The sequence below is a fragment of the Nomascus leucogenys genome, chromosome 9 (genome assembly GCF_006542625.1).
Source record: "Nomascus leucogenys isolate Asia chromosome 9, Asia_NLE_v1, whole genome shotgun sequence".
Lineage (NCBI taxonomy): Eukaryota > Metazoa > Chordata > Mammalia > Primates > Hylobatidae > Nomascus > Nomascus leucogenys.
Window position 1 is genome coordinate 35253432 of NC_044389.1, and position 22250 is coordinate 35275681.

The 22250-nt window shown below is 50.9% G+C and overlaps 1 protein-coding gene across 5 annotated transcripts in view; it reads right to left on the reverse strand.

The window, feature by feature from the left end:
* The window catches only part of SLC1A7 (solute carrier family 1 member 7), a 49242-nt gene that overhangs the window by 22892 nt on the left and 4100 nt on the right, over positions 1-22250 (reverse strand). For all 5 annotated transcript variants that reach the window (XR_004031710.1, XM_012501974.2, XM_003264409.3 and 2 more), the window contains exon 2: positions 17920-17999. Coding sequence is in view for 4 of the 5 variants with exons in the window: in XM_012501974.2 (XP_012357428.2) it covers positions 17920-17999 (80 nt within the window). In the remaining variant the exon portion in view is untranslated. The remainder of the gene's footprint in view (positions 1-17919; positions 18000-22250) is intronic.

The following is a 22250-nucleotide window of genomic DNA, read 5'->3' on the forward strand; positions in this document are numbered from 1 at the left end:
CTTAGACATAAATCCTGAAGGGCTCATAATGGGATTGTGCAGCCAGAGGAAATGGGGGGCTGCCCTGCAATCATTATCCAAGAGAGATTATCCCACGCAGGGCTGGCGCATCAACCCAGGGCCAAACAGTCCTCCCACCATGACAGAACCCCCCACAGTGGGGTCCAGCCACCTCAGGCCACAGGGAAGCCATGTCCCCGAGAGCAGGCCCTGCCTGAGGTCACACAGGACAGCAATGCCCGGCTGGGCCAGAACTCAGGGCCAGACCTAGGCCTGTCCTCCTTCATTCATGTGTGTTCAACCCTTTTGCACATGCCCACTCCGTGCCATGCCCTGTGCCCACAGGAAGAAATCAGAACCTGTCCCTGACCTCAAGGAGCTCCTAATCTGCCAGAGAATGGGGAGGGAGATGGAAAGGACACTGGGCCACAAGTGCACTCAAATGGCCCCTGAACTATGTGGGAGCATCAGAACCGCAAGGGAAGCGGGGACAAGGAAATGCTGTCTTTATTCAGAGAAAGGGGAATCACTTCAAGCTAGGGAAGTCAGGAAGGGCTCCCTGGAGGAGGTGGCATTTGAGCTGGTTCTTGGAAATGGGAGAGGATTTGGAGATGGGGCAGACATGCCCAGCAGTGAGACAGTGGAAGGCAGAAGGGGGGCTGGAAAGTGTGAGACACCGTGCTGTTCGATGTGGTCCGAGCTCAGGTACTATCAGAGGATTAGTGACAGGTTGGTGACAGAAGGGACAGAGAAGACAGGCTGAGCTCAGGAGTAGGGTGGCCTTGTGGCACTTCAGCACAACTCAGGCAGCAGAATTTGCTGGATGTCTAGAAGGCAGAACTAACAATTCCTTCCATTTGAGAAGATCAAAGTACACATGGTGTACTGGGAGGGTCACTAAAGTAGTATTTGTAAGATCGAAAACCTGACCTAAGAACTCACCAATGCAGATTAGATAGAAAGGGATGGCATAGCAGCCATCAGGAGTGATCGTGTTCCTGGAAGGATGTTCCTAAATCAATGCTAAGTGGAAAAGCAAGTTACCAGATTGTTTGCATCTCTGCAGTGAGCCCTGGAACCTCCTGGGATGGTGGACTCCCCCAGGTTTGCCGTCTAAGCACATAGACGTGTCTGAGGGATTGCGTGGAGTGGGGTGCAGGTGAGGACTGGATTTCAGAAAAGGATAAAGGTCCCTCAGAAGGCCCCCCCCGGGGACGAAGAGGCCTAACACAGGGGTGGCGCCAACTCAGGGACAGACTGAGATGTGGGAGGGAGTGTAGGTTTTAGACAGAGCAAGAGGGACCCCTGAACCCACCCTGGGGCCCCCATCGGCTCTGGACAGGAGAGCACCCATGGACGAAATGGAGAGAATCCTGGGACCCAAGTCGTTCTGTGCTGGAGCCTCCCTCCCTTCCCACAAATGGCGGAAGGGAGAGATAAGCAGCCGCGGGAACTGCTGGTGACGGCCTCCCCTGGCGTGCCAGGGTCACCGCAGGTGAGGGCGGAGGCCAAGAAGAATGGAAGCTGGGCATGCAGAGGGTGTGGCTTCCACTCGGAGCTCACAGGCACAGAAAGGAGGTGTAAGGCCCTGCCCTTTGGCTTTTTGAGGGGTTCCTCCCTGCTGAGGCTCCTCAAGGTCCCAGGCTTCAGGGTCAAGCTGTAAAATGTGACTTTTCTGAGAACTTGCAGCTGGTGCCCAGTGGTGGTGGGAGACCAGGTCACGTGCACAGGCACGGAAACAACCAAACTCTATAGGAAATGTAACTGTTATCTTTGGGTGTTATAAGTAATTTTTGTTTTGTTTTGACTAGTCCTTCACATTCTCTATTCTTTCTAGATTGAGCCCGTCTTCTTGTGTGATGGAGAAGACACCTCCTGGAGGACCCAGCAGCCTCAGAAGCCATCATCTCTCTGGGACTTTACTGTTCCCCGGACACCTGAACACCCAGCTCACTGGATCCTTAAACAACTTTCTGAGTGAAGCACTGCGGACTTCCACTGTGAGCCACATTTGTAATTTAGAATTTTCTAGTAGTCACATTAAAAAGTAAAAAGAAACAGGTGAAATTAGTTTTTTGGTGAAATAAAGATTAATACTTTATTTAACCTAGTTTATCTCAAATATTATCATTTCAATGTGTCATCAATATAAAAATTTTTAGGCCAGGCCCGGTGGCTCACTTTGGGAGGCCAAGGCAGGCGGATCACCTGAGGTCAGGAGTTCGAGACCAGCCTGACCAACATGGTGAAACCCCATCTCTACTAAAAATACAAAATTAGCCGGGTGTGGTGACACATGCCTGTAATGCTAGCTACTCGGGAGGCTGAGGCAGGAGAATCGCTTGAACCCGGGAGGCAGAGGTTGCAGCGAGCCGAGGCCGCGCCATTGCACTCCAACCTGAGCAACAAGAGTGAAACTCCATTTCAAAAAAAAAATTTATATTGCTTCAGGTTTTAAACTTTAAATTAAATTAAATAAAATTAAAAGTTCAGTTCCTAAGTTGCAATGTCTACATTTTGGGTCGCAGTAGCCTCCTCTAACTCGTGGCTGTTGTATTGGACAGCCTAATACAATAGTTCTGAGTTACAGATGGGGAAAATGGAGCACAGGGAGATGGAGGCAACTGGCCAGGCCTCCCGGTTGGTGAACCATAACGTCAAGATTGGAACAGGGATTTCTGATTCAGAATCTTGTGGGGTTCCCCCTTCCACAGTGTCTCTCTGTGGTACAAACCTGGTTTAACTCCAGTGGTGGGGGAAAAGGTCTGGTTTGGGCTATGATTTTATTTTTTATTAATTCTTTGAGACAGGGTTTCACTCTGTTGCCCAGGCTGGGGCTCAGTGGCACGATCACAGCTCACTGCAGCCTTGACCTCCTAGGCTCAAATGATTCTCCCACATCAGCCTCCCAAGTAGCTGAGACTACAGGCACTCAACACCAGGCCTGGCTAATTTTTTAAAATTTTTAGTAGAGATGGGGGTCTCTTGATGATGCCCAGTCTGGTCTTGAACTCCTGAGCCCAAATGATCCTCCTGTCTTGACCTCCCAAAGTGCTGGGATTACAGGTGTGCGCCATCCAGCCCAGCTGACTATGATTTTAATGTGATCCGGCCCATGTAAAGCCTTTTTAGTTCAATCTCGGAGTTCACAGCCTGCCCGTGGTAACGAGCCTCAGATTTGTGGTGGTGAGCTTCCCGTTGTTGGAGGCATCCAAGTGGATCCTGGATGGCCACCTGTTGAGATGCTGGATGGAGGCTTCCAGATAGAGTGGGAGGTTCCATGAGGATGACTTCAAACATTCCTTCTGGCTCTGTGATTTATGGTGAGGGGAGAATAGGCAACCACCTCTCTCCCACTCCACGCTTGGCTGGGTGCTCCCGGGAGCACCTGAGCTGTTTGAGGGCCCCAGGGAAGAGCCTCTGGGAGTCTGGAGGCTGGAACTCCCTCCTAAGCCATCTGGCCACCACTCAGAGCCCAGGGATTGCGGATCAAGAGATTGCAGTGATTAGAGACATTAACCCGCAGAGGCGGTGGAGAGGCCCAGCCTGTCTCAATCTGGTAATTGTTCCACTTGCAGGGGTGGGGGAAGGGAGGCAAAGACTGCCAGGCTCCCCGTGGAGGGAGAAAAAGGCTGCTGACTGACCCTCCCCTGGTTCTTGCACCAACCCCTGAGGTGGGACTCCTGACCCCATCTCACACTGGGAGGTGCGGGGCAGCTCTGCCATTTGCCAAGCACTGGTTACAAAGGTGAGGCATTAGAAACCATGCCCCCACGAAGTCGAAGTTGAAGTCGCACCTCCCTGCGGAGAGAGCCAAGAGAGTCTGCAGGCTGCCCAGCTGCCAGGTGCCCCTCCTCCAGTTTGGGGTGACTCCCCATTGCCCTCCACAACCATCCCAGCTCCTTCCCTGCCCTGGATCCGCTGGGGCTGGGCTGCTTTCCTCCTCGTCCACTCTGCTCCTGGAAGTACCTTTGCACTGGATGTTCCTCCTGCCTGGAACTCTCCATCCACCATCCCTTCCCCAGCCCTGGCCCAATGTCCCCAACCCTGGGTCAGCTTAGACATCACTGCCTCTGGGAAGCCTTCCCTGACTGCAGCCATCTCATCCACTTCCCCAGGGCACCCTGTGCTTCCCAGTTTGTTATGGAGCACCCTGCTAGTGGGTTCAACCCAAATCCCCAGGGCCTGACCCAGAGCCTGGCACAGGACGGGCTGGCAGGGAGTGCCACGAGCCCAGTCCCCGCCTGCTTCTCCTTTCCTGTCATCTGGATGCCACTCAGCTCTGAAGTCTCCGCTCAGGCACCACCGTCCCTGAGCCCTAGACAAGGCGAGGAAGCTCCCGTAAGCATCCCTCACTCACTGGGAGCCCTTGGGCATGTGACTGAGCCTTGGTGTGCCTCAGTTTCCACTGAGGATGAGTGGGGATGATGCCGGTTCGCTGTGAGGCCAAATCTTGGGTTGGAGTGGCGCCTGGCATGTGGTAAGTACGCGCTGCATTTCAATTGTTATAATTTCCTCTGTCATCGCTGTCTGTCTGTGACCACCTGCCCCAGCAGACTGGAACTCCTCCAAGGCAAGGCTAAGTCTAGTCTGGCTCTAGGTCCTCAGAACCCAAGGTCTGGCACAGGCCTGGGTGCAGGGTTGCTGATGTGTGTGATCCTGAACCAGGGTGACATTCTAGATCAGATGTGAAAAGGACGACTTGTGTGCCCTGGTGACTGAGCAGCCATTGAAGGTTTCCTGAGAACAGATCACCAGTATCAGCCTTGGTCCTCCGATGGGCTTAGGGGAATGCCCGTGGCATTGTGTGTCTGTGTGACACCGAGACAGTTGGCACCAGAAATCTGGAAAGAGATGGGGGCTTGGTGAAGGGACAAGGAGCTGAATGACTGTCCTGGGCAGTAGAGAGGGTGTCTAGAGGTCGGCTTCAGGACTCTGCTTTTGGCCCTCTCCTTTCTGGTCATTTTAATCAATGGCTTGGCCAAGGCCCCCGACAGCATGTGGAGCAGATTTGTAGAGGACAGGAAGCTGGGAGGAACAGCTAATGTGTTGGATGAGGGAGCTGGGAATCCAAGCAGACCCCAGCAGGCTGGGACCAGGGGCCAATTGTGACACAATGAGCCTGAACACAGACATGTGTTGGGCCGCACTTGGCTTCCACAGCTTGGAGTGCACAAACACCGGGGTGGCAGGGGGAGGCCGAGCCGTGGCTGCACACGTGGGGAGGGGACTTTGGGCTTTGTTTGCTGCCAGCTGGTGAGTCACCTGGGACGCGGGGCTGCCAAAGGGCTGGTGGGCCCCCCGCCTGTGGCTTCAGAAGCCTGGGGGCTCGTGGAGGCTGCTGCAGACCTGCCTTGACTCATTGAGAAAGGGACGGGGTGGGGTATGTGTGTCCTGTAGAGGGCAGCTGGGGTAGGCAGCAGGTGACAGAGGCACGTGCCCGGTTGCGGGGAGCAGCTGGGGGGCTGGGGTGCAGGGGCTGTGTGGTCCGGAGCAGAGCAGACCTGGGAATGCTGGGGACGATGGGAAAAGCCCTGGGGCTCTCAGCTCAGCACCAGGAATAACTTTCTGGCAGAGCTGTCCTGCTCTGGCAGGAACTACCTTGAGAAGTGGTGACCTCCCAGTCACTGGAGGTGTGCAAGCAACTTGCTAAAGTCACACAGTAAGTGGGTTCAAGCCCTAGTCTGCTAGCATGACAGCATCCAGTCACAACCTCCTGGCAGTGGGAGGACCTGAGGGACAGTGAGGAGCCCCAAGCCCTGCAGCCAAGTCCTTGGGCTCTGGCCTCGGCTGACCTAGCCACAGAGGCTCTCCTCAGCTGGCCCTGGGATGCAGCTGCAGGAAGTCCACCAGACAGGCCGCAGGAAGGAGGCTTCAGGGGTCTACGGGCAAGAGGGGTCCCTTCAGTCCATCTGAGCATCATGGTTCACTCTTCTTTTCCCCTGAGCAGAAGGCAGGCCCAACAGCTGACAGCCAGTGCCATGCCCATTAGCGCCAGCTCCAAGTCATGCTTCCCAGACGGCTCTGCCAAAGCCCCACGCTCAAGCCGACTCCTCCTGAGGCCTGAGGCAGCATGCCCAGACTCCCACTCAGCTAAAGTCTGGGCCATCTGGTCTCAGCACGCCCTCCCAAGGGCAGAAATTCCCCCACCACCTCTGCTTGCGTATCTCAGAGGACAGAGAACTCACTACCTTCTGAGTCAGCCCCTCCACTATGAGCTGGTGATGCTTATTAGGAAGTCCTTCCTGGTGTCACAATGAAATCCGCCTCCGGGGAAGAGCATGGGGCCACACTGGGCCCAGCCAGCCCTCTGGAGCCACATGGACCAAACCTCTTTGCCTCCACCTTGATTTCCATGGGGGGAAGGTGGGAGAGAGTGTGGGGCTCAGAGTGTGGGCGGTGGGTGCTGCTACCCTGGCATGCCCTGCTGCCCCCTGAAGGTCCCTCCTTCCCAGGCCTGGGTGCCAAGAGGGCGCTCCACTGGGACCTGTGCGAATGACAAGCTTGAACTGGATCAAAAGCAAAAGCTGGAGGAGCCACAGCTGCAGCCCTCAGACTGTCACTGAGGGCTGCAGTGACAGTCTGTCAGACTCACTGTCAGACTGCCGGCCATTCTCAACCATTCTCCACCAAGAAGGCTGCATTCCCTAAGGTAATCAGGGCCAGGTCCAGTTTCCAACTCCACGTGAGCTGAACCCCCCACCCCTTCCTTGCCCATGTGGCAAAGACCATGAGGAGTCAGGGGAACTCAGGTCTCCTGCCTCCCCTCCCTGCACCAGCAGGGCCCCTGGAGTCTGCCCGGCACAGGGCTCAGGCGGGGCCGTCCTGTGGGCCTCTCTCCAGTGCAGCGGTTCTCCACACAGAAGGGCAGCAGCGCAGTTTTCAAAACCTCACCCAACTTCCCAGGCTCTGAGATATGTGCCCACCCTGACCGGTGTTGAACATTTGCACTGGGTGCTGTGGGGCTCAGAAGGGAATGAGGTGGGTCTGTGTTCTTCCTGGTGCCCCGGCCAGCGGGTGGGGAGACCTGCAGCAGAGCAACACCAACCCGGGGGTGGGGGTGGCTGTGACTGAGTGGCCAGAGCAGGGCCAGCCCTCCGGGCATCGGGCTGGGCCTCCCAGAGGAGGGCACAGCTGGACGGAGCCTCGAAGGCCAAGTAGGAATTCTCTAACTGGAAGGGAGTGAGAGCATGGAAGTCTGTGGTGCAGGATAAAGCCTGGGAGTTTTTCGGAGTCACCAGGCTGGAGGTCTGACCCCACCCGCAGCCCACAGCGGGCCACGTTTCCCCTCTTGATGAGTAAGGCAAATCATCTGACTGGGCAGGAGGGCCAAAAGCAGGTCCCAGGGCTCACACCAGAAGGTTCAGTGGAGCTCACCGAACTGTGGCTGCCCCGTGACTCGGAGGGCAGCGTCTGAAGCACAGGCTGTGCCGGTTTGGCCCTCTGGCCACCTGCTCTTCTGCCTCCTCCTGCTCACGGCCTGTCCTGGGGAGTCCGGGCAGCCCCCTGCACACTGGCTCCCAAACCAGACTTTGACGGCTGCTTGGCCCAGGCCCATTTCCAATAAGTTAGAATGTGGGTGTTTGGGAATTTTCTGCCAAACTAGAGTTCCTCAGGAAGGGGAGAAGGGAGTGTTGAGTTTCTTTGGCCAAACATGATTTCCTGATTCTAAGAAAAATCAGTTTAAAGTCCTTACAAGAAATAGGAAGGAAAACAATACATACACAATACAACACACACACGCACACACGCGCACACACACACACACACACACACACACACCCAACACAGCTTCACAAACCCACACCCATGCTTGGCTGTCTTTGCTGTGATGTGGAGCTCACAGAACACTCTACCATGCGCAGCCCTAGTGAATCACAAACACATGGATTCAGTTTCCCCTGAACGGCGCTTGGTTTAAGAAACTGAAGAATGAGGGGAGAGAAGGGTTTGGCAAAAAGCAAGTGGAGAATTGGAGGCTCTAGCTGGATCCAGATGCTGGTCTGACTTACCCCTAATTCCTTGTGTCAAGCTTGTCTGGGGATGTGTGAAAACAAGGCTCAGTTGACCTCCCAAGGTGAGGTGCTAAGTCTAGCCTCAGTGGAATGGGGCCATAAACACAAACACACATGCACACAAACACACACACAGAGCACCTGCCGGGATCTGCTTTGTAAATTAGCAGACAGCATTGTGCCTATTTTATGGCTGAGGCTAAGAGGGTGAACTTGAGGTGAGACCACAGTCCTGGGGCAGGGCAGCTCCTCCAAGAGTCTAGCAGCCTCCCAAGTGCCTTGTGACAGGAAAAGGGCTTTGCAAACTCTGTGCCTCCTGAGTGGGTAAAACAGGATCACCAAGGTGAAGGTGCAGTGTGGAAATTCTTATGACATCACATTGCGGGAAAACCAAAGCAAGCAGGCTACAGATTTATTTTTATGGAAGATACTTTTTGGGTTATACTGTAAATTGAAAGCAAAAAGGATTGGGGTAGTGACAAATGGCCTGCTGGGGGGAGAATGGGAAAGTAAGGCTCCCAGGCCCTAAAGGCTTGACTTTTCTAAATAAAGATGTAATTGGCATGGCGTTAGTGAACTGTGGCAGCACATGGAAGACAGCTGAGGAGGGCAAACTCATGGGAGGGGGGCCCCAATGCAGGTCCCGTCCAGACGATTCGTTCCTATACTAATGTTATGTGAGGCAGAATTTTCTAATTTTTGTCCAAGGCTTCTCTGTTCCTGGGTGGACAGAGCAAGTTCCCCTGCAGGCAATTTTATTTTGCAAAGAATCTTTTTGAGCAGCAAATGTAGGGTGAGAAGGCAGCACTGTCAGGGGAAGGGAGGCGCTGTTGTGGCTTGATGGATGCCTCCTCCTTGAGAACTTGAGATCTGCAGAGTTATGGAAAACTGTGCCCATTTGCACCAGAGGATCAGGGCCTTCTGAGAGGAAAAAGACTAAGACCTGAGCCCCAGCTCCCTGTGATTTGAAGTTAGCACCAGGGTACACTAGAGTCCCCCAGCTGAGATGGCCTGGCATTCAAGGCCCCCAAAATGAACCCAGTAGGAGGGAAAAGGGAATTGGGGCTCAACTCCCCGGGAGCTGATCTCAGGACATGACTGAGGCTGCTTTAGGAACAATTATCGAGCACTTCTTGGGGACCTAGGGGTCTGGAGTCATCCCTGTGGCCTGAGCAGCGTTGTGCACCCGCAAGGGGCAGTGTGCAGATTTCTATCAGACCGTGCGGGACCTGCGTTCCATAGGGCCACCACGTGGAGGGAACCAGAGCAGCAGGGCTGGTGGCAGGACCCCATGTTCCAGGTCTGTTTACACCAGAAGCTTCCACTGAATGAAATAAGCTGACTGTGGCCATGGGGTGGAGGCCTCCAGAGGGAGACACTGCGCTTCCTGCTGGTACACGGGAGTAGGACCATATTCAGTGTATTCAGTTTCAAGTCAATAAAGCAAAAACAAAGTATAATTAATTTTGCCCTTGAAAATCTCTTAAGTTGTCCATAGAGTCCAGGAGGTATAGTTTTGTGTAAGTTCATTCAAGACAGTTTTCCTTCCAGCCTTGGAGTGGGTTGCTGTTTCTTTAAGCAAACACCAGATGAGACCATCAGCATACACTTAGAGGCCGTGATCTAAAACACCGACCCCTCTGCAGGCCCTAGAAACTCTCTGGCTTCAGGGAGGTGCTCACTGTTCAGGAGGTGCCTGGGCACAGAGGCTGGTGGAGGCAATTCAGGCCCTCCTGTCTCGTGGCCCTCACCTGGGGCAGAGCCCTTGGAAGGAGGAGTCTCCTGTCTCATTTAAATGATTTCCTCCCTTTTTCAGAGCACATGTAATTGAATTCACTTAAGTTAAATGCACATATGACGGGACTCCACTATAAGGCGGGGCTGGTGGGGAGGGCTGAAATAAACTGAAAATGGCAAACCTGGAGTTACACTGGGTTATACAGTTAAATAATTAAATGTACCCACCAGCAAGCAGATTTCACCACTGGGTTCCCTGCATGGTGAGCCCACAGAGAGGCTCTGGCCAGAGCCTGCATATGACTGTCCTTGCTGGCAAGTGTCTTGATCTCTGGGAATGAATAAATCGGTATGTGGCATATTTGATTGCCTCTTGCTAGCATCGGGGGACAGGCCCAACCAGCTCTGGGGCCCAGACAGTCGGGCTTCTGATCCCATCAGCCAAGGACCTCACCCTGCATCTGGTGAATTCACCAGTAAGAATAAGAACAAACCTTATAGAGAAGAAATCACAGTGGCAGAATTAGCAATGTGGAGTGAGAGGATGGTTTCTTCTCTGTTATCCAAAATGTTTGTAATTTGCTTATCTAATTTTTTTTTATGAGACAAGGTCTTGCTTTGTTGCCCAGGCTGGAGTGCAATAGTATGAATATGGCTCACTGCAGCCTCAACCTTCTGGGCTCAAGCGATCCTCCCACCTCAGCCTCCCAAGTAGCCAGGACTACAGGTAACCACCATCATGCCTGGCTAATTTTAAAAGTTTTTTTTTTTTTTTTTTTTTGTAGAGATGAGGTCTCATTATGTTGCCAGGGCTTTATCTAATTTTTTAAAATATGAAAACATCTTTAAAGGTCAGCTCCTAACTGTCCTCCAGGGCCCATTCAAATGCTGGTGGTGAGGCTTTCCCTGAACTCTGCTGCCGCTGCCCTCCGCTGCTTCTTATTCATTGAAAATGTATTGATCAGGCATGGGTAGTGCAGGCCCTGTACAGGGCAATGAGAAATCAGATGAAAGGGGGAGAGTTATATTGTTCAGAAGAAAGTTCTTGATGAGCTACTTGGATAGAAGCTAAGCAGCGGCTCCACCCACCCCAAGCCAGCTCCAGGGAGAGAGGTGAGCAGAAGTGACTTCTGAAAGACATCCGGCTGCTCTGGGGACAGAGGAAGAGAGAAGGAAGCTTCCTTCACCTGACATTTGCTGCTCAAAAGATTCTTTGCAAAATAACATTGCCTGCAGGGGAACTTGCTCTGTCCACCCAGGAACAGAGAAGCCTTGGACAAAAATTAGAAAATTCTGCCTCACATTACAGAGGAAGACAGAAGGAGGTGGACACGCCCTCAGGCCACCCCGATGACCCGAGCCCTGATATATCCTCCTCCCGCAGTGTGGCAGTGCTTGTGACTTCTATGAGAACACCACAAGGTGGTGGGATGGCTCCCTGTGGTTATGTGGTAGAAGACTTTGACTCAGAAGACTGGAGAGGACAGGGCTTCCTGCTGGCCTCAATGATCTACAGTGCTATGCTGTGAGCCGCCTGTGGAGATGGCTGGGGTGGGGAGCTGCAGGCAGCCTCTGGGACCTGAGTGGCTCCACTGCACAGCTGTCAATGCTGGGCCCTCAGGCAGCAGCCATGGGGAATCACTTCTGTCCATACCTGAGGGAGCATGGAGGCAGATCTCCCTGGTTGGGCCTCCAGATGAGAACAGAGCCCAGCGGACACCTGGACTGCAGCCTGAGACTCTGAGCAGAGGACTCAGCCATGCCCGCCCAGACTGCTGGCCCAGGGACTGAGGCAACCATGAAGTGTGTTTATGTCGCTAAGTTTGTGACAATGTGTTACACAGCAATGGTAACGAATACACACAGACACACACACAGAGAACCAGGAGATAACTGAAGGCACTACTTGAAGCAAGGAATGCTAGTGTGAATGGGAAGCTGATGAAGGCTGCTTGGTTGTAGGAGTGAAGGGCAGAGAAAAGCAAGAGGCAGTAAGAATAGGAATTAGGCCGGGTGCGGTGGCTCATGCCTGTAATCCCAGCACTTTGAGAGGCCAAGGCAGGAGGATTCCTCGAGCTCAGGAATTCGAGGCCAGCCTTGGCAACATAGTGAGATCCCCATCTCTACCCAAAATTTAAAAAATTAGCTGGGCATGGTGGCGTGTGCCCATAGTCCCAGCTACTTGGGAGGCTAAGTCGGGAGGATCAATTGAGCCCAGGAGTTGAAAGTTACAGTGAGCCGTGGTCATGCCACTGCACTCTAGCCTGAGGGACAGAGTGAGACCCTGTCTCAATTAAAAAAAAAAAAAAGAATAGGAATTTATGACAGATAAGGAGGCTTTGACTGTCATGGTGCAAGCAATGGCTCTGGGCACCAGGTGAGTGCATCGTGGAGAAGTGGGCAGGACCTGGCCAGTGCCCCTGCGGAGGCCCTGTGGATGCACAGGTGTGCACGACTCAGGTGAAGCAGGGCATGCTGCATGGTCTATACCGGTGTTGAGGGAGCACCCGGGTGTGCCTCAGGCAAGAGTGGCTTTCCAGGGCAGGGGACAGGTGAGCTGCAGGTGCTAATTAGAACCATGAAGATGGAAGAGGCCATCCAAGGGGCTTCCTGCTGAGAGCAGTGACAGAGGTGGCCACGGGCTGGGGGAGCATTCATGACACATCTGAGGAGCCTGGCGATGCTTTAATAAGTTAGAAAAACATAGGACATCTGCCAGGCATGGTGGCTCACGCATGTAATCCTAGCACTTTGGGAGGCCAAGGTGGGAGGATCACTTGAGGTCAGGAGTTCGAGACCAGCCTAGCCAACGTGGTGAAACCCTGTCTCTACTAAGAATTCAAACATTTGCCGGTCATGGTGGTGGGTGCCTGTAATCCCAGCTACTTGGGAGGCAGAGGCAGGAGAATTGCTTGAACCCGGGAGGTGGAGATTGCAGTGAGCTGAGATTACACCACTGCACTCCAGCCTGGGCAACAGAGTGAGACTCTGTCTCAAAAAAGAAAAAAAAGAAAAAAGGAAAACATGGGACATCTACAATGTACCAGGAGCCATGCTGGGTCTTCATGTACATTCTCTTATTTACTTTTAGTAATAACCCCGCAAAGGAGGTATTCTTTCCACTTTATAGATAAGGACACTGAGGATCAGATGCTAAAAGGCTTGTTTACGTTTGCACATCTAGAGAGTGACTCCAAAGCCCTGTTCCTGCCTTGTAGCCTTTGCAGATTTCACCCACCCCCGCCCATGCTACCTGCTCCCCTGCCACATTGTGACAGATGAAACCACCACTGGTCAAGCGTGGGCTGCACTCAGCTGGACTGAAACACACCTGTCTGAGGGGAGGGACTTGGGCCAGGGGCTGGGTTGGAGAAATTCTAGAAAAAAGAGCCCACAGCTGGAAGATGCCAGATTATGGGAAGAGTGACTGAACTCGGCTCCAACCCCGCTGGCCCCACTGCCCTCCCACTGGGCCTCCTTTCTCCAGAGCAAGGTGTGTCTGTGACCCCTCCATGGCAGCCCAGGGGCCTTTCAGCCCTCACGTCCACCCTTGCAGTCACCCACACTTCTTTACACCTCATCACCTCCCTTTGCTTGTTGTTTAGATCTCCAGCTTCTGAATGAATCTGTCACGCTGAGTACCGGGCAGAGGTCAGTGTGAAAGACAAGGGGGTCAATGAGTTGATCCCCTCCTGGGATCTCAGACAAAAACAAAGATGCACACGACCCTGCCCACGGAGGGGGCCATGCCACCAGCCCGACCCCTCGACAGTGGCCTTCTTGTTCAGTGAGATGAGTGGCTCTTCCAAATAGGGATACTAGTTGGTTTGCTCATATAGACGTCACTACTGGACTAAAAGATGCCTGTCCCCCATTGTGTGGCATGCCAGCTGCGACCGTGAGGTCACTGAGCTAACAATACTCAGCTCATGCAGGTCACACACAGCGTCAGCATTGGAGACAGATCATCATCCATTTTACCAACAAATGGGGAGGTGGAAGGACTTCCCACACAGAACCTTGAGGTAGGTCTTGAATACAGAGTGAGACTTTAAATTAAAAGAATTAAAAGAGGGCGTGCATGGCAGGGGCTGGACAGGAGCGGGAGTGTGGAGATAGACCGCTGTGGCATGCTGTGGGACTAATGGGTGACCAGCCTGGTTCCAGGGCTTGGCATGGGGACAGGGTGGCTATTTGTCCTGGAGAGGAGGTGGGAACAGATGTCATGGGAGCCAGGCTTCAAGGACCAGACCTGCAGGTGGTTGGAACTGGAAGCTGGTGAGCCCAAATGTAAGCCCCCGCCCCCACCCCCCCACTCCCCAGCCACTGCCCTGTAGCTGGGACACACTGCAGAACGCCCTTGCCTTCCTGGGTCACAGCTGGGAGCCCCTGGGGATGGAAGCACCACAGCCTCCTGCTGGGCTCCTAAGCTGTGGAGCCAGAAGGTCTGACCCCAGGACAATCAAAAGGTTTAAAATCCTCAGAATACTTTCGGAGCTCTGAAAGCAAACCTCTGCTTGGACCCTTTGGGGTTCTGGCTCAGTGAGCTCAGGGTCAGGCCTGACATCTGAATTTTTCAAAGCAACTCTGGTGATTTTGCTCTGCCCTGAGTAACAACCTCACACCAGAGTGGCTGTTCCTCACAGGCAGGGACACCCAGCCCCGGGCTGGCCAGGAGCAAGGGCTCAGGGGACATTGTGGATGGACTCCTAGCCAGGATGGATAACAGGCCAGTTTGAGGCCAAAGGAGGGAGAGTTCAGGAACGAGGGGTTTTAGGACTCAGAAATGCGTCATATTTCCCCCATGAAGGTTTAATTCTCTCTTCATAGGAAAACGTTAAAGCAGTTCCGTTTCTCAGTGACACAGTTGCTCTGCGCCAGTCCAAACTCTATAATAAACAAATGAAATGTATGAACACGTCCTGGCTCTTCTCAGCTGAATACCACATGCATTTCCAGCCAAGAGAACACTGAGTGTGGTGGAGGGAGACCAGGCATTTGACAGCCAGAAGGTGGAGAGCTGGACAGGCCTTTGTTGCTGGGTAAAGAAGCCTAGGGTTGGGGGCCTCACCTCAGATCACATGATCGCTTGTGGTGGAGGCAGGTGGAGGAGCCAGGCCTCTGACTTCTGAACAGGATTTTTTTGTTTTGTTTTGAGTGACTTGTCCAAGGCCACACAGCTAATACATAGCAAGGCCAGGCTGTGTGACTCCAGGGTCCATACAACGGCCTCTGAGGTGCCTCTGTTCTGAGAGAGGGGCAATGCCCAGGCAGTTAGGACAGTCAGCAGGAAAGAGCAGACAGAGCTGCCTGCCAAGGGTCCTGGCTTCCTCCACCAGTGCACTTACTTAGCTGTTCTGTGATTGTCTCTTTTCCTGTCAGTCTCCCCAGCAGTCTGTGAACACCACAGGACGGTCTCTCCATCATCTCTGTGTCTGCAGCACCCAGAACAGGGCCAAGTGTCCAGAAAGCACAATGCATGATTGCAGGATCCATTAATTAATTCACTTGACCAGTATTAATGAGCACCTACTATGTGCCTGGCACTTGGCTAGGTGCGGACAACACAGAGTTGAATCTAGGCAGAGTAGCCTCGTTAACTTTGCAAAGCGTACAGCCCAGTGGAAGATAAACTAGTCAACAAGTGAATGCATATAGAATAACAACATATGATACTTGCTGTGGCCGGAAGGGAACAGGGTACAGTGAGGGACAGCCAGGGTGGCATGAAGGGGTCGGTGGGGAGGGCCTTCCTAAGAAGATGATGTGCAAATTGAGATGGAAAAAAAGAGGAAGAAGAAGAGGTGTAAGATGTTGGGGAAGCGTGTTCCAGAGGAAGGAACAGCATGTGTGGCGGCCCTGAGATGGTAAGGGCTTGGTCTGCTTAGGGAACTCGAGGCTGGTGGGACTGGAGTATGTGACATGGGATGAGGTGGGGTGGGCAGGGCAGATCATGCAGGGCCTCCTAGACCAGGTTAATGATCTGCAGGTTGATTCTACATGTCATGGAAGCTGTTGAAGGTACATGAGGGGCAGGGCCCAATCCGCTTTTCTCGACATCCTTCTGGCCACTGGGTGGAATGGATGGGAGGGGGACAAGAAGTGAGGCGAGAAGACCAGTGAGGTGGCGGTGGAGTCTGGACGTGAGAAGAGAGTGCCTGGGCCTGTAGGGTGGGGAGGAAGCTCCGTTCTTCGACTGAGTAGGCAGAATCTGCTGGAGCTGTGGATGGGGCTGTGGGGTTGAGAGAAAGGGGATAGCCAATGACAGTCCTGATGGAAGACCTGGGTGATGGAGCTGCCATTTGCGGACAAGAAGAAAACAGGAAAAGGAGGCAGTTTTCTGGGTGGAACTTCAAGTTGGTGACATTAAACTTGAAGTGTGGCTGGGCATGTTGGCTCACGCCTGTAATTCCCGCACTTTGGGAGGCTGAGGCAGGTGGATTGCTGGAGCTCAGGAGTTTGAGACCAGCCTGGGCAACATGGTGAGACCCCGCCTCTACAAAAAATACAAAAAACAACCAGGTGTGGTGGTGTGTGCCTGTGGTCTCAGCTACTTGGGGGGCTGAGGTGGGAGGATCACTTGAACCCAGGAAGCCGAGGCTGCAGTGAGCTGGGATTGTGCCACTGCACTCTAGCCTGGGTGACAGGGCAAGATCCTATCTCAAACAAAACAAAACTTGAAATGTTCGTGAAACATCCAAGTGGAGATGTCAAATAGGCAGTTGGTTAATGAAGTATGGAGCTCACAGGAGAGGTCTGGGGAGATCTCCATCTGGGGGCATTGGGCTTGTAGTTGGTATATGAAAGCTATGAAATTAGATGAGAAAAGGCTGGAGAAACTGAACGTTTGGAGGTTGAGTAGAAGGAGAGAGACCAAGATGGAGGGGCAGAAAGCAGGCAAAAACTTAGGAGAGTGGGAGTCCATAGGGAAGGGCATTTCGTGAGGGCAAGAACAATCAGCTGCACCCATGGCTGTGGAGAGGCCGTGTGGAAGAACTGGACATGTTGTACAGATTCAGCAACACGGAGGACTGCTGACTCTGACAGAGTCACTGGCTCAGTGAATGACTCCAAAGATGCAGAAAGAGGAGGCAGTCATTAGAGTGAGTTGAGGAGTCAGGGAAGGCTTCCTGAGGGAGGTAGCATTTCAGCAGAGCCTTGAAGGCTGAGTCCTGAGTGATTTAAATGCTGTTTGCAGAGGCCTCTGTGCAGAAAATACAAAGCGCCCTTGGCCTGGGGATTATCTCCACTTCACAAAGGGGAGAGGTCCAAGGAGCTGGCTTACTGCTCAGCAGCAGGGACGCCAGGAGGCAGAACCCATGCAGAGGTTCATCCTCTGTTCTCTCTGCAGAGGAGTCCTGGAAGATGAAGATTTCCATGGCCTCAGAACAAAAGGCTCTTAGACACCACCGGGAGCAGCCACTCATTGTACATCTGGAATACTCGAGACCTGGGCAGGGATAGGGTTGCTCAAGGTCACCTAGCACATCAGTGAAAGGGACCAAGTGATCTCCCATGATTTCCATGGCCCACACCCTACTGGGTAAGGTCTGAATTCTTCAGCCTGGTGTTCAAGGTCTTTCATGATTGGGCAAGAGCTCACCCTCCAAATTCATCTCCCACCATCCCACCCTTGTCCCCAAGTCCCAACCTCCTGAGTGCTCAGCATACACAAGAATATAGTCTTCATGACAACCCTTCGACGTAGGTGTTGTTATTCCCATTTTACAGATGAGGAAACTGAGGCGTAGAGAGGTGAGGTAATGTGTCCAAGGTTACACAGCCGAGCCAGGATATGATCACTGGAGTATCCTCAGAGTTAGTTCTCTTTTCCCTAGGCCTTGCTGCATCACCATGAACAGCCCCTCCTCCGGGAAGCCATCCCTCAACTCCCTGGCCTTGAGCTATCTTGGAGTCAGGTCATATCCGTTGACTCCAAATCACCTGTTCCATCCACTAAAAATTCTACTGGATGGAACCAACAACTGGGGCCACTGAAGGACTCAGAAGCCAGCAGCCCACGGCACTGCCCATAAAGGCCCCGCAGTCACACTCATCCCAGGGCCTGTGGTTGCCGTCCAGCCACCCACAGCAGAAGCAGGGCAGCAACAGAAGCCATCCTCTCCCCTCCTGGTTCCGGACCACCTGGTCACACCCCCGTTCTCACCTGGAGACCACCAGTGGCAGGATCATCATCTTCAGCATTCTCATCAGGAGCTCTCCAGGGAACTGGAAGTAACTAATTTCCTGAAAACACAGTAAGAACTGGGGTTATAGCAAGAGATGCACACTGCACAGTGGTTCTGTTCTTCACAGTCTTTGAAGCACTATCCCATCTGACTGCCCTGTCTAGCACATGGCAGCAGAGACCATGGAGAAAGAACTGGCTTTGGAGCCACAGAACTGGGTTCCAATCCTGGTAAACACCCCGCCCCCAATCCCCCACAAGCTGTGTGGCCTTAGGCATCCTCTGTGACCACCCTGAGTTTTGTGTCTTTCTCATCTGTAACATGAGGGTAATAACTACAGTAGTCCCTACTTATTCTCAGCGGACAGGTTCCGAGACCGCCAGTGGATGACCTGAAACCACAGAGGCCAAACCCTGTGGACGTTGTTTTTTTCCTGTATGTACATACCTACGATAAAACGTAATTCATAAATTAGACACAGTAAAAGATTAACAGTCACTAATAATCAAATGGAGCGATTAGAATAGACTGTAATAAAAGTTATGTGAATGTGGTCTCTCTTAAAATATCTTACAGTACTGTTCTCACCCATTTTCAGACCATCGGTAACTGAAATCACAGAAAGCAAAACGGCGGATAAGGGGGAACTGCTCTGCCTCACAGGGTCACTGGGGGGCTTAAACTGGAGAATGCACGCAAGCACTTAGCACAGCGCCTGGATGACAGTCAGTGTTCGGTAATCCTGTAAATAACAGCTCTCCTCCATCTGCACCGTGCATCTGCCTAGCCATGGAATAAAATCTCTCTCGTGTAGCAGATGGTAGGTGACCAGAGGACAGAGCCGAGTACTGTTCATGCATTCATTCAACCCGCATCGTGCCAGGCATCACGGTGGGTACCCCAACATGAACTAGGCAGGGTTCCTGCCCCGAGAAGTTCCCAGCCTAGCTGGTGAGGAGACCCATTCCTAAGCAGACCATGGGCTTCTTGCGAGTCAGTTTCTCCATCTGTTTTGGGTCCATTCTCTAGCCCTTCTCCCCAAAAACGCTGAGAGAGAGAGGATCAGATTGAATGGGTGCGACACCACGCAGTAGAAACAGCCCCCCTTTGGTAGAGTTCTTACGCCTGACCCCTTCCTAGGCCGCTGGCTCCAGCCTGTCCACGGATCTTTGACTAAGGCGCCAACTCCTTGCCCAGTAAGCTGTCTCCCAAGTAACAGTCACGTGACCAGGACCTGACAACTGAAGCAGAAGGGCTGCTAAGCCCAGTTAAATCAGACTTTCAGATAACAACATATAATTCATTCTTATACTAAAAAAAAAAAAAAATGCTGTTTATCTGAAACTCCAGTTTAACTGGGTGTGCTGTTTATAAAATTTTTTAACTTAATTCAGTTTTGCTACTTCTGGCAACCCTGGCATGGGGCCACCTTCTTCAGAGGGTGAGGTTGTGGGTGAGGCAGGCAAATGGACTTTCAAACATCATCCAAGTTGAATTGTTGTACTTGCAACTATTTTTTTTTAACCAAAGCCAAACATACTTGGTTAATGATCTGATGCTTTAAAAACCTCCAAATCATCAAATGTTGGTGCTGTGAGGGGACTCTTGAGATCTTCTAGCCCAGCCCACTCATGTGATAGATGAGGAAGCTGAACCGCGAAAGGGAGGTGACAGGCCCACCCAATGTTAACCGCAGCACAGGACCAGGACTGCTAACATTTCCAATGCACCAGAAAATCTGCTTTTTAAAGAAATATGCCCATTATGACTCTCTCTCTCTATATATAATATATTATTATATATTATATAATATATATAATATTATATATAATATATAATATAATAATATATTATATAATATATATAATATTATATTATATATAATATATATAATATTATATTATATATAATATTATAATATTATATAATATAATAATATATTATATAATATTATATAATATTATATTATATATAATATTATATAATATTATATTATATAATAATATATACTATATACTATATTATATATTATATAATATGTAATTTATATATTATATAGTATATATATTATATATATATTTTATAAATAAATATATATATATATATTTTTTAGACAGAGTCTTGCTCTGTCACCAGGCTGGAGTGCAGTGCAGTGGTGCCATCTCGGCTCACTGCAACCTCCGCCTCCCAGGTTCAACCAATCCCCCTGCCTCAGCCTCCTAAATAGCTGGGACTACAGGTGCGTGCCACCATGCCTGGCTAAATTTGCGTATTTTAGTAGAGACGGGGTTTCACCATGTTGGCCAGGATGGTCTCAATCTCCTGACCTTGTTGATCCGCCTGCCTCGACCTCCCAAAGTGCTTGGATTACAGGCGTGAGCCACCATGCCCTGCCAACAATATACTTTTAATTAAATTTAGTCCATATATATATATAAATATATATATAAATATACATATATATACATTTATTTTTATTTTTTTTTGAGACAAGGTCTCATTCTGTTACCCAAGCAGGAGGGCAGTGGCATGATCTCGGCTCACTGCAACCTCCACCTCCTGGGCTCAAGCTATCTTCACACCTCAGGCTCCCGAGTAGCTGAGACCACAGATGTATGCCACGAAGCCCAGCTAATTTTTGTATTTTTTGTAGAGACAGGGTCTTACTATGTTGCCCAGACTAGTCTCAAACTCCTGGACTCAAGCAGTCCTCCCAGCTAGGCCTCCCAAAGTGCTGGGATTATAGGTGTGAGCCACTGCACTGGCACCCACATGTATATATTCTTTAAGTTAAAAGTGCTCTAATAGCCAGGCTCAGTGGCTCATGCCTGTAATCCCAGCACTTTGGGAGGCCAAGGTAGGTGGATCACTTGAGGTTAAGAGTTCGAGCCCAGCCCAGCCAACATGGCAAAACCCCGTCTCTACTAAAAATACAAAAATTAGCTGGGCATGGTGGTGCATGCCTGTAGTCCCAGCTACTCAGGAGGCTGAGGCACAAGATTCGCTTGAACCTGGGAGGCAGGGGTTGCAGTGAGCTAAGATCGCACCACTGCACTCCAGCCTGGGTGACAGAGAGAGACTCTATCTCAAAAAAAAAAAAACAAAAACAGTGCTCTACTGATAAAAAGGCAGCTCTTTCCTCACCTGTCTCTATCCCTACCTTGCAACTTCCCAGTAGTGAACATGCTCAATTCTTCTAGCTGTTTCCTGTAGTATCACTATTTCTAGATAATATGGTCATAATGCTATTTCTTGATTCATCATTTTGACATCTATCGACTTCCCTGCCATGATTGATGAGGACTTAGTTCTTACTCCCTTTCTCTCCACCTATTTCAGCATTATATTTATATCAAATTTTTGGTAAATCAATAGTCAAGATTTACAATGTTTTGATCACCAAACAGTGTTTACTGTTGAGCCAAGTAATGTACTACAACCATGCCTCCTTGCTTGTAGCCTAAAGTTAATTGACTGATTTTTATTTGTCTTGTTTTCTGGGAATCACCCACTAATTTCTTCCAAACATTTTAACATGTCTACTAAACTGCCCAACAATAGTATTTTCTGCTCTCTCAAGCACATCGGTTCTCTTTTCTCCTGCCTGGGGCCTTGGTCTGTGAGCTTTCCACCTTCCTGCTCCAGTTTGGACTGACTGCTCTCTAGGCCCAGTGCTTGTCATGGTTTCCTTCTTGGTTGTCATTCTGGGACTTATCCTTTAGAGGGCCCCCTGTTTCTGGGATCCCTTGTCCTCTTGGTTTACTTCCTTGTTTTGCTGAAACATCTCCTTTGGTAGCTTTCTGAGAAAGAGTGGATGGGAAATAAACTTTTCTGAGTCCTTACATGAGTAAAAATGCCTTTATTCTACCTTTACCTCTGATAATAGCCTGGCCATGTGTGAGATACTTCGTTGGAAATAATTTCCCCTCAGGTTTAGAAGGTGTTTCTCCCTTGTCTTCTAGCTTCCAGTTTGCTTAAGGTGTTCAAAGCCATTCTGATTTCCTGTTCCTTAGATGAGGTCGGTTTTATTCCACCAGAACCATCTGTTTATCTTTTTGGTAATTTCATGGTGATGGGCCATAGTATGGGGTTTTCTTTCTTTTGTAAACAAAATTGATAGTGCTATGCTTACCTTTCACTTCTGAGAAACTGCTTAGATTCTCTGCAAACTGTTTCTCCTCTATTTTTCTTCTGTTAGCTCTCTCTCCAAGTGTCATTAGGTAGCTGGACATTGAACATTCTAATTTTCTTATATTTTCTTTTTCTATTTTCATTTATTTTTGTTCTAGTTTCTGGGAGATTTCTACAA